This window comes from Zerene cesonia, chromosome 7 (assembly GCF_012273895.1).
Source record: "Zerene cesonia ecotype Mississippi chromosome 7, Zerene_cesonia_1.1, whole genome shotgun sequence".
Lineage (NCBI taxonomy): Eukaryota > Metazoa > Arthropoda > Insecta > Lepidoptera > Pieridae > Zerene > Zerene cesonia.
Genome location: NC_052108.1, coordinates 3,631,388 through 3,644,875, shown reverse-complemented (window position 1 = coordinate 3,644,875; position 13,488 = coordinate 3,631,388). Strand labels below are relative to the sequence as shown.

The window sequence follows — 13,488 nt, the reverse complement described above, 5'->3', positions numbered from 1 at the left end:
CTATCATAGTGATAAGGCAAGCAATTAGTGCAATATAGGCTAGACTTGTCGAACGATGTAGATTAGAAGCAGGACCGGTTTATAAGAAAACTAAAGGCACTTTCTAAGAGGTGACATTTGGTGCAACACCACAGGTTTCCCGCGAAGAATGTAATCTGTTGAAAAAGTTCCATATGGGTAGTTTCGGGATAGGACATTTCGTAAATTTAGAGAATAACTTCTCAAAATTAATAAAAAGGAATAATTGAAAGCCTATCAAAAATTGCTGAAGATGAGGAAAACATATTGATCAATATATACCAATAGAATACCTCTCTTAAAACTTTTCTCTTTTTGGCCTCAGTTAGGTTAGGATACAAATTTCTTTGTAAAGTTATCTATATATATAAAAATAAGCCCGTTTTCCTTGGTCACGGCATCACGCGTGAATGGCTGGACCGATTTCACTAATTCTTTTTTTGTTGTATTTGTTATTTATTAGGAGAAGGTTCTTACGGAAAAAAATATTAAGAAAATATCTCAGAAATATTGAAAAATGTACATTTAATTTTGCATATTTCAAAAAACGCGAGTAACAAATGTCAATGTCATTCACAAGGCAACTTTTTATCCCGATATTCCTACGGGATATGGACTTACGCGGGTGAAACCGAGGGGCGCAGCTAGTTAAATATAAAAATACCACATTTGCATCAGATACTTAGTATGCAGTTTATTTCCAATAATACCTAGGTATCTATTCATTCATGCTCATTATTTAAACAACTCTCGGGTCGTAGAAGCATTACCATAACGCAACGGTATAGAGAGCTATGATGGCGATCTCAATACCGAAGGCATTGTATTAAAATTTTCCATACACAAATCATACGAATTACTTCAAAACGAAAAAATTAAAACATAGAAAACTACCTTTGATATTACATACATGACATAACAAGAGAACTCAATGAATGAAAGAAAATACAAGTCCCGAATTTTAGCCTGGGAGCACCTCAGAGGCCAATCTCAATAACCAATTACGTCGGACATATTGGAAAAGTTCTTTAAATTTTTTCAATATTTTTGTTGTTAAAATGTGGTTAAGACAAACAGATATTAAAATTGACATAAAACTATGTCATAGTTTCGGAATATCAAAAGCCCATTTGCACAGTATAATTTATTTGCTAAAATAAAACAAGAAATAGTGCTCAAACTATTAAATAAGCAGTGATATTAAAATAACTACGTTATTTTTTAATATAAGGACGATCTTAGAAATCCACTTGGTTGATCAAAAGTTTAAGGAACACATCACTATGTAGGGGATTTGTTAATTGTCGAAAACAATTATTTAATCATAAAAGTATTATGTTACTACATATTGCTATATACAATATACCAACTATGCAGCAATAACTGCCATGTAAGAGCCAATATGAAACGACGTATGTTAATACAAACACTACATACTGTGCTAAACAACCAATGGAAATCAAAGAAAACAGTTTTATTTGTAAACATTGTCACTGGACAACTCGAATTCAAGTTGGGTATACAACGATGATTATGTCAATATTAACCATATTTGTATTAAGCTACTTATCTAAATTTATCAACATTGCTCACCTGTTTTTATCTTCGACATTTATTGATTTAATAAAAGAACTTTCCTGAAAGCCTTAGTAAGTTTCTTCGCGCTAAATAATATGAGTATCGTCAACATTTATGTCATACAACGTTTAATACATAAAAAGTGTGTCATTCTGATGATTTCGCGATTACAAAAAGAGTTCTCATGTAATACATTAAAGGAATATCTATTTTAAATTTCTATTTTCTTTATTTTACCATTTGCTTTACACATTCCGAGACTTTAATCAGGGAAATAATACCTAACATTTGTTCTTGTAATTTTCGTGATTATTGAATATCCCGAAAATGTATACGTTCATTTATGAAATACGTTCTTATTTTATGTATTTGGTATGTAATGGAGGCCGGAAAATCGAATCCTAACGGACATAATCTTTTATTTTCGTCAATGTAATAAAATGTTGTTTTACGTAATTCCGTTGAGTTTTACGCTCAATATCCGTAGCTTATTGCGTCAACTGTCTACAGACTCGTAGATGATATAATACCTGCATAATATAAACGTATTTGCAGTCGTTTTTGAAGAAAATCTCTTGCCATATTCAACTTACTTTTTCGCATCTCTAGGCTTAATCATAAACGCATTCATAACTTTATAAATATCATTAAGTTTTTTTTTACGTGCCTTTGAGTTAAAAATAAATAATATTTCTGATGAATTGCTAATTTACGTGCAAACAAGAAATTGACGGATTGTAGAGGCGTACACTTTGTACTTAAAATAAACAAGAATCCGAAAAGGGTCAGGAAGTGAGATGAGATACAACAAAAGAACGCGTATGCATTCATTCCTATTGATATCTTGTTCTTTTAAATTCCCAATTTTTTGTCGATTTTTTCTAAGAAGTGTTCAACATTATATCACTATTATATTTAAAAAATTGGATTTAAAACCGAAATGGAACGGAAATCCCATGTCCATTTATTTTTTCAATGAAGTGGTCGTCCCAAACTCTCACTATCCTTCTTACACTTGCTATTACCCAAATATAATTTTACAACCACAACACATTCAAAGAAAACAATAGTAGAATCCGGTGTCGCGTCCCTTGTTTTTGTTAGTTGTTAGTAATATTCCTCACATAAACAAAAAATATGAATTATAATGCTACCTCCCTTCATATCCAACAATCAGATCCCTAATAGTACATCTGTTAAAAGGACTCCTTAATGGCATGTGTGGTATTTTAGGCTTAAAATGTAGTGACACTTATGCTCTCTCCTCAGAAAAAGACCATAATGTAAACAACCACTTGTTTATATATAATAGTATAATAAAGATGATTTATACCCTCTGATTACTATGCAGGTTTTAAGGTTGAACGCTATCTGGCCTTTCATTGCCCTCGTCTTTCGATAATACAGTAAATTGGAACATTTTTATCGACCAGTGACACCCTTTACTGCATAACCACTGATAATAATATTAATAATATATATACTCTCGTTATGATTCTATATAGAATACATTTCACGGCTAGTGATTTAATTTAATTCTGAATGTGAAGTAGATATAACGTGAAAACGAGAAGGTAACTAATATTATAACACTTTCATGTTTGTCTCGTATTGAGAGAACCATACATCATTGAGAGCCGGACTCCATGAATATTTATGACTTATCTATATATTAAAACAAGACGCTCGCCCCAGCTCCGCCCGGTTATCGAGTTTACTGTTTTATCTCTCATTTATTATATTATATCGGAATAAAAAGTATCCTATCACCAGTATATCCAGTCCGCTCATACCCTGTCTGTATACCAAATTTCATTCAAATCCGTTCATTAGTTTCAGTGTTATAGACGGACAAACATCCAAACAAACAAACTTTCACATCTATAATATTAAAAATAATTAATTAATAATAAACAATAATTAATAATAATATAGTGTGATTTATTAAATATGAAAAAAGTGATTAACATATCCCATTGAAAAGATTTAAAAAGTAATAATTAATTAAAGGTCTTCAGAAACTTCTTTAACATTTACAATGGATCCAGAATTCTCGTGGACCATTTTATTTTTAAACAACCTTCACAATACGCACTTGTTATTTCAAGATTCAATGTGAGGTCAATGACAATATTAATAATCTCTGTTTCGTCTGATTCCGATATCTTCGAGTGATGTTACATGATAATTAGTAATGGTTGACCTGTGCTTGTTTACTTAATTAATTTTAATTTAATTAAGCTCATGTTTACCAATTGATCTATATTGAAAAAACATCGGAGGCGTTATACTTGTTAAATATTATAAAACAGGTTCTAGTTTGGAGTGCCTGTTTTATATAATAAAGGAAGGAAAGAAAGGAGTTTTGGTGTCTATTACAAAAATTAATTTAAATACTTTTGCTTAAAGACTGCTTCGTAGAGCCTAACAAAATTTTAATCTTTCCATTCTCATCTGATAAGTAAGATTTACAACATAGAAAAGTTTACATTAAATCTCTATAGCAAAATGATTTCGAATACTTTAACGTTTACCGCGGTTCTATTTCATAAGAAGAAAGCGACATACAAATTGCGACCATAAACTAAACCATAACCGATTATTACAACTTAGGAGTATAAATATATGAAGCGCTGAAAATGGAATTGGTGCCTTCAACCACCATGCTTCAAATATCGCCCGAGCGAAGGTTCAATGGAACATAAAGATTCCACTTGATTGGACAGCATCCCGTTCTCTGCTCGTTATTCAGGAGTCATTTATCAATATGATTACATACTTCGCCTCGACATGCTCATAGGCCCTAGCTGACTATACATAAATTGGAATAATTCTGTCATAAATTTTTGATTAATACGAAATCTTTTTTATATTGCATATAGTCCTTAAATAATCATTCCGAGAGAAATTTAGAGACATATTAAATTGAATTTTTAGAAATTTTATTAAAAACCAAAACGACGTAACAACCTTAATCTATAGGTAAGTTATTGTTAACAAAGTACACAGCCTTAAAAATAGCCTGGAGAGGTGCATAACTGAACGTCCCATTAATTTTTTGCTTAGGAGCAAAAACTGGCTGCATACTCGACAGCAATACTAGCATACTCGAAGCTTTCTACTTGCAATGTTGAATAATTGAAATATAGATTTTGCAAAGTTATAAAAACCTAATAATAATTTATGTAAAACATTCACGACGATATTTATTAAACTATTACATGTTTTTTAAAATAGATGCCACCGAAACTTGCAAGTGGCATGATGAGTTATGCGAAGAACGTAAAATAACCTTATTTTAGTAAAATCTCCATGAAATACTGTTAATAATAGAAAAATGGCCTAGACACAGTATTCTAAAAAATAAGATAAAATTAATTCGACCTTGTAGATGAGTGACAGACTTTCTTTAAACTGGTGACAACAAACTTTTTATATTTGTCATAAAACTCAGTATTATTTTATAGCAAAGAAGGTATTGTAATTTAAAGTGTATTAAATTTATGAGTACTGAAACATATATTCCTATTTTATCTATTCACAGTTTAAAACTTTTAAAATTATAAATAACTTTAGTGATGAGTTTGTTTTTTTTGTTTCTAACATGTTAACATTCAATTAAATGAAAATAAAATATATACCTTTTAAATTAAATAAAAAAATATACCTTTTTCATCAACACCGGTATTTGATGCTCCAATGACATTTTAATTTCTGGTGAACTCATGAAGTTTGTAATGTTCACATAGGTCCATACACTATCACTATTGTCCTTTATTGTCCCACTTAGAATTATTGTCACGTTTAACCGTTTGAAAATCTGCACTATTACTTGAGCATAATATAAAATTGCAGGCGGTTGTGGGTAGATTATAAATATATACTGTGTAGCGTCAAGCGCGGCCGCCCATCGCACGCGCGGTTACAGAATGGCCGATCGCCGAGAATCCGAATGTATCGCACACCGGTCCGCCCCAAACGCAGCCAGCCCGCGCACTGCAACTCCAATTCTAGACATCTAATCGACATTTTTATTATAGTTTATTTACTTTTGTTTACACTAATTATGTCAATAGCAGATAATACCGATCCCGTCGATATAGGCCTGTATACTGTTATGATGTATAAATAGATGTCATGCAACCAGTGCGTGATGAGCATGCGCCACCGCGTGATATGGCGCCTTCACCTCCACCATTGAGCTAAAGTTGGCAACTTGAGGAAATACATTACGAAATAACGTTTTTAAGACGAGACAGATATTACGGACTTTCCACTTTCGATCTTCCCAATTCAATCTACTTAAACTGTAAACAATACAAAATGCCAAAAGTTGAACCATCCGTTATAACTATTTAATAATTTTAATTGTAGATGTTGAATATGCTATTACGTCTGATTTGTATCTTGTAATTGAAAATAAGAGTAAAATTTCTCTTAATTAACAAACAGTATAATTAACTCAGCAGTCAATTAAATTAGCATAACAGTTTTCATATTATTTACATAGGTACTTAAACTTTGATCTATTTACTAGCCAATTAGATGGACATATTTACTCGTGTTCAAATTATCAAAACTATGATTTCAGACCAATTAAATGTGTTTTTTTTATATCGTGTCGTAGATATAACTAGAGAGAATAGACTAAAATATTCTATGCTAAAATGGAAGATTAATATGAAATAATCACAATAGCATTATTTTACGTATTTAAAATTGTCTGCATTCCATAGATTACTATTATATCAAAATCACCATAGACAATTCAAAACAAACTTATCCAAAAATCACTACACAATATAAACGACGCGTCATAAATTTCAATTTGTTACATGTCGCAAGAACGGATCCTAAATTAGATTACGCTAGATGAAGTTCGACATGCATTCTCTCGGATGCTGTGATAAATGCGTCGGCGCACCCGATACTATCCATTCATATATTCAATAAATTCCTATGCAGCTTAACACTGGTTATAAAGGAAAAAAACTTTCAACACGATATGATTATCGACACTTTATTGCCTGTTTCACCTTGATTGGTACAATTTTTAAATAATTAAAGGTGTTTTTCAGGTCTGTATATTTATTTAAGTTGAATCAAATTAGATAAATTTTGAACCAAATCCCTAACTCATTCACATACTAGTACAGGAATATATAGATATGATGTGCTTTTAGATTAGCTTGGGCGTATAACGTGAATGATTTAATGAATCTTCTTTAGGGTTCGATCATCTATGACAGATTATCGCTGAAAGGAGGCTTAAAATTGCCATAATTGATAACCATTTGGCCATATTATATTGTATCTTAAAAGAAAATACTGTTAAAAACGAGGGGTATGCCAAAAACAAATAAACTTAACAATATATCAGTTGGTATGAAATTTAATTTTTAATTATTAAAATCTACTTAATAGGTAAACTTATTAAGAGTACCGTTATCTCTTAGATATTAAATAAAGTACTAATGTTAAGTCATCAATGCATATCTTATTGGTTTGAAATTATTTTGTAGATATAAGATACAGAGTAACTCATCTATTAATACAAAGTACAAGTTTTGAAAGAAGAAGAAGACAGGAAAATCAAGTTATAATATTATGCAGTTCGAACTTAATACGATTAAGATTATTAACAAAGCTGCAGTATACGTTCACACGATGCATACCCAATATTTTAAAAGAAATGACATTTTAATATTTCCTATTTAATTCCAAAGACCAATTTAATATTGGGCCCAGCAATAAATTTATAAAACAGCATTGTAAAACTTGGAATGCGTTAATCGTTCCGGGTAATACTTAGGTTGAAAAAAAACAGACTAAATAAAAAACTTTCTTCATTTATACGAATGTTGGTTAAATGTTAGTCGTATGAACGCTTTTAAAATCAATATTTATTCGGAATATTAAATCGGACACGGACGACACTATTTTTAGAAATTACTCAGGAATTAAGGACTACAGGATGAAGGAAGGATCTACATTTAGAATTAGTTAGAAAACGAATGAGAAAATTCCTCGTTTTAAAACGCCTTTACAAATGTGTAAAAATTAAAAATATACACACGGGAAGAACATAAACTATATTGTATTTGCAGTTTGCATATTTCTCCGTCGCTATAGTAAATTCTTGGAATGCATGGCATGTTACCAGGTAACGAACCCCGCAATGCTTGTAGATAATTCAAGTTCCCACTGACAATGAATACAGTTGTAGAGACCGACAAAGACCTACCTACATCTAAGTATATCATATTGAAATACCGGGCCCTGGTTGAAATTGCACCAGAAATAAACCAAACCAGACACGCCATACCTTAAACAAGTGCTGATAATGGATAAGCTGTACTTACACAATCGAACTAAAATATAAAATAATAACAGTAATAGTGGATTATTGAATGGCAATGTTCATCTTATTTGAGATCAATAATTGTTAGTAACATTCATATCATAGAAAATGTTGTAAACGTGGGCGCAAAATGAACAAAATCTGTTTTATAAACAATACTATCAAACTGCACAGTTACCGTTTTCTAAAACTGTTTCCTCCCGGACGTCTATTTGGTTTCCAGTTTAACAGCATTTGAACGCTGTCCAACCTTAATAACAATACAAGAGATAGGATTTGTGAAATTAATAGTAGATACCATTATCATATATCACAAAATAAGAAACACTAAAAAGATAAATCACATGATATAATAATAGTCTGTTGCTATAAAAATGACAGAAACAGAATTTAAACAAAGGTATTTTTCTCACTCCAATGATTTTATATAGATATTTAAATGCACACACGTTTTAATCGTACAATCACATTGAATTAATACAGGAATAATCATTTTAATAAGTGGCTATTTTGTACATTTTTACATTTGCTCATGACTCATCGATAAGGTAAAATTGTAAGAACCTTAGTAATTATTCCCTATGTGTACTAATATCAAAAATCTGAAAGTTAGTTGGTTTGGATGTTTGCCAATCATGCTGAAATTATAGAACAGATTTAGATGAAATTTGGAATACAGAAAAGGGTCTGCCTTGCTAGGATACTTTAATGCCGATTAAATGCTCCCTTGGGATAAAACAGGAATCTTGATATCCGAGCAGAGCCGGGACGAACGTCTAGTTACTAGATTCTAGTAGGTAATAAGCATAAACGTTCCGTTACAGATTAAAATAAAGTAACATCGGACTTAACGACTCTTTTATGGCTGTATGAGATTTTGTGCACGAAGATTGACCAAACACAATGCTTTTTGAAGCTATTAATACATTCAGATTATCCAATATTCGTAACATTGTTATGCTGTCATGCAAAACAGGTTAGGCATTGTAGGCATTGCATAAACGTCTAGAACCAGTCAAATTGTCACAAGATACCAACTGTTGGGCAAGCGTTCGACACCTTAGACTCTAGACAGATTAGAACATGCAACGATTAAAATAGGATCTATTGTAATTAAATAAGCTGGTTCATAGCTGTATATCACACAATTCATCTTATATATAGATCTTGTCAAACTACGTTTTATGAAAGCGGGAATCACGAAAGATATTGTATACTGAACTAATTTCTGATTCCGTTCTCTTTAGTTAAAGAAGATAAAATATAGTTATTTCTAATTTCTTCTTTACCTTGAGATCATATTTTTTAATTTGAGATTTAGGTATGGTTCTGTAATATAGGAACTCGAAAATGTCTTTAATAAAACGTAAGTAAAAATGAATTATATAAGAATGTAATAAAATTAATGTCAAAATTCAATTTACATCATGTGAAATGTTTATATTCTGAACAGAAATATAAACAATCTGGTTTTAAAAGCAAATTATATGTTTTATTTATAATTTATAAAAACTCTTCAGCGCTGTCACTATTCTATAAAGTACAAACAAAACGACTCATTAATAATAATGACTGTACTTATTTATTTATTTGCTCATTGAATTTATTCCCGAACTCGATTTGAAATGTACACATTGGTTTGCCTGGAAGTGATAACTCTTAAGTAATAAATCCGCCTTCTATGCTGTTTTTGCATTGGCGGCTATAAGCCATTTCTTCCAGGCAGCCGACGGCTAAAGGATAAATACACAATATAGTCGAAAGTGTGGATCAAAATTATCCCATATAATCATATAACAAACAAAATTCTACGTTAGTGAAATGCTGAATTTATACTCCCTTTAAATTTTCTCACGGTTCTTCGAAACCGTTTCAGGCTATTAGCAGTGAAATTATTCAAAACAAACTCTTGCTATATCAGTTAGAATATCCAAATACAGTGTGCCATTAAATGAATCTAAGCTACCACGATGAATACTGCTAGATTGCATGCCCTTTACAGTTAAACAAACACGCTATATATTTGAAAATTGGATGGAACACCGCAATAATGTCTATATATATATAACATTCTCGTGTCGCAATGTAAGTTACCATACTCCTCTGATACGGCTGGACCGATTTTTATGAAATTTTTTGTACATATCGGGTAGACCCGAGAATCGGCAAATTATCTTTCATACAACTAAATTCCAAATTATAAAATTAAGGCAGAACAGCGTTTGCGGGGTCATCTAGTTTTAATATAATTTTCATTTTAATAAAAATAGTTACGTTAAATTCAACCCAATTCAAACATGGACCGTCCATATAAGCACTATATGTAATAAAGCGATATTCAAACAATCAATTCCTAATATCAAATTCGATAAAAACAGAAAGAAGTCCATGCATAACAATTATTGGCGGTCAATGATATGGAAATCTCATCTCCTTTGTCAATATATTTTTTATTAAGCAATTTATAAAGCGTAACGCTTGTTGTCTATGTTTTGTTTTTTTATTATCTGGTGTATTAGTGAATTCTATGCAGTTGCTTTGGTGTGTGTACATATTATATATTTTACCATATGTGGATGGCGGATATTACGCTTTTTGTATTTTTTGGTACGTTTCTACTATCGTAAGATCTAAATGTTGTTTGCTACTTAGTTATTTATTCAACTATGCTGTCCTTTTTCTTTGCCTTAGGTTGCCTATTAAAAACCGATGTTGGAAAGCGATAGGGCCGCCTAATTGTGCAATATACATGTATTATATAATATATATATTTTGTTTTTTGTTTAAATCTGTTTGTAAAAATATTGTGTAAATAAAGTGTTTATTATCATAATTAAAGATTTATATTATTTTTTATTCTATATGTTTTTTAAGAATCTTCTTATCATAATTAAAGATTTATATTATTTTTTATTCTATATGTTTTCTAAGAATTTTAGTAGACGTTTTTCAAATTTATATAGGAATATAGAGATAATTACAAACTGGAATGTAATGAATAAGGCGTGTTCTTAAACGCTACAATAGAACGGGATGAATATTTTGTCGTCATTAAAATTCCTGAAAAATATTTCAGTGATTACACGAAATAAATTTAGCATGGGTACTAACGTAACCGGACGTCACGAGAACTATACAAATGAATTTGGTCGTTGGCAGAACGCCATATCTATTAAAATAGATTAGATTTAAATAGTGTTTCAAATTCATTTTATGAGAAAAATTTATTCATAGATTTATTTCCGCGCAACCACCAGATTTGATTGATCGGTGTTTCAATGATGATTTTAAGAATGGTAAAAATAAAATAGTGAAACCCCATGTTCCTTAGTGGGGTATGAGGCATATGATATACATCTGTTTCACTGATCGATTTTCTTCATGGACAAGTAGGTGATCAAGCTTTTGTGTCCTGCCAGAACGAGACATTTTTTTGTTAATTCGAAACCAGAACCCGTTCGTAGGTTCTAGGCTCACAGGCTAACCAAGGAGACGGTATTATATACATGGCTTCAATTAAAATGAGTATGAATAGTATGTTTTTATCCGTCTTTGTGGTGAAATATAAATATATTGTATCTTGTTTTATTATGTTTACAAAAGGGCCTTGCAGTTTACATTTTTAACAGCAACGAATTAAATAAAGTTTATTTATTATTAATTATGATTATGGAACATAAAAAAAAGCCTTCTGTCATTTTACGAATTTATACAAATATATGAATATTTTAATATTAAATTTCTAATTTTACTTTCTCGTATTACGTATATGAGATAAATAAGTATACGTAAAATAAATGAAAAATGTTCTGGAAATTTTATCCCAATTTAAACTTATGTCATCGTAAAGAATAGCCCGTTCTCAACCTCTTATTTTCCTTGTACAAATATTTTCAGTTCCTTAAATAGCAAATGCTTTGATCGCAATATAATTGGTCGGGGTCAACGACCTGGTAACGGTTTTGTTTGTTGGAGGGCGGGCGGCGCGCGCGCTGCATGACCTTCAGCGACAAGTGAAAAAATACGAGCTTGCATAAATAAATTTGTTTTCAATTAATTTGGGTAAGTCCAACCTCTCGTGTCCCGATTTCAAATGAAGATCTGATGTTTGTTTTATAATTTTAATAAATAAAATACATACCACAAATAATTTACGTACAATTTTACAAAAGTAAATAAAGAAAACTTTACAAGTACTAAGTAGTTACTTACAGTGTCTTTAATTATTATACTTTTTTTTATTGTTAACATTGCAAGTGATTTATAGACAGATGAGGTCCTTATGTAAAATAGTTTATAATTTTTATGGTATGGTATGGTACTCTAAAGACATGTACATTTTGTGCATAACGAAGGCGTGTCCATTAAATAATTGCGTCTTTGGCACATTATGTCTCATCTTATACACCCACATACATAGGTAAATGTATATTCTATTGCGTATATAATCCATGTATGTGTTTGGAGGGCTCGTCGTATGTGTGTATGTGTGACGCGACTCGCGAGGTACTATAGCGTTACGCGCGGCCAGCGTGACCACATTTCGTCACAATACCGGGAATATAGTCTGTGACCGAATCCACACTTTCATAGTGAGTACAGACTAGACTATGGATATTACAGATGTGTTATTGTATAGAATTGATTGTTCCCAAACTAAAATATATAACATACTTAATCCGATTTTAATTTCTGTACAAAATACTAATAATCTAAGTTCGCTCATTAACTATTCGAATTAGAGAATGAATATGTTCAATTCAGTCTATCGTTATTTTATTCAATGTAATGATAATGCAAATAACTGCCTTCTTTCAAGCAATCAAAAATCAAAGCCCAACCATTGACGAGTGATGCTGCATTTTGAATTTTAATATTTTTTTAAGCACGATCAATTGATCAAACTTATTTAGGTGCAAAATACACATCTAATACGTACTTGTTTACAAGTATCAATTTTAGTACGTCGCGAATCTTCTAAAATGTTGGGTGGATCCAAGAACTAGCGTCATTGTCTACAATTTAAAAATTGTGAGCATTGATTGCGCATATCAAGATCATTTTTTTTTCTTTATTGTTTTCTAAATAGGCGAGATGTTTAATGGTTGATTATATATATGGTACCATACGTTATTCAATTAAAACCTGCCAAAAAATATATTTATTATGTATGTAATCTTTTAAATAATCACCATTAATTAAATAATCCCAGCTTAACTTATCAAGTTATCTCATTTGACATAACTGTACCGAAAATAAATCAGGTAATAAATGTTTAATAATTTGAAATTATAAACACACTGGCGCCAGTGATTTAATTATTATTTGTACCTACCATTTGAGGACACGTTTATTAGTGAGATAACCTCTGATGTTATTTGCCGTGTAGGTATCACGTCTCTAGCAATACCTAATTGAAGTAAACATGAGAAATTATATGAGATAATATAATGATTTTATGTTATTAATATATGTGGTAAATATGCTACATATGTACTTACACTTAATTAAAAACAATTAAAACCTGAGTA

General features: G+C 30.9%; 1 protein-coding gene across 3 annotated transcripts in view; it reads right to left on the bottom strand.

Annotated features, from left to right (window-relative positions):
• Nucleotides 1–13,488, bottom strand: part of LOC119840806 (glycogen-binding subunit 76A) — a 39,745-nt gene that overhangs the window by 13,025 nt on the left and 13,232 nt on the right. Inside the window, exon 1 of one of the 3 annotated variants that reach the window (XM_038367558.1) lies at nt 5,264–5,658. The exons of the other annotated variants lie outside the window; for them this stretch is intronic. Within the exon in view, the coding sequence (XP_038223486.1) occupies nt 5,264–5,323 (60 nt within the window). The 5' untranslated portion in view covers nt 5,324–5,658. Of the gene's footprint in view, nt 1–5,263; nt 5,659–13,488 lie in introns of those variants that run through there. 3 annotated transcript variants of the gene reach the window in all.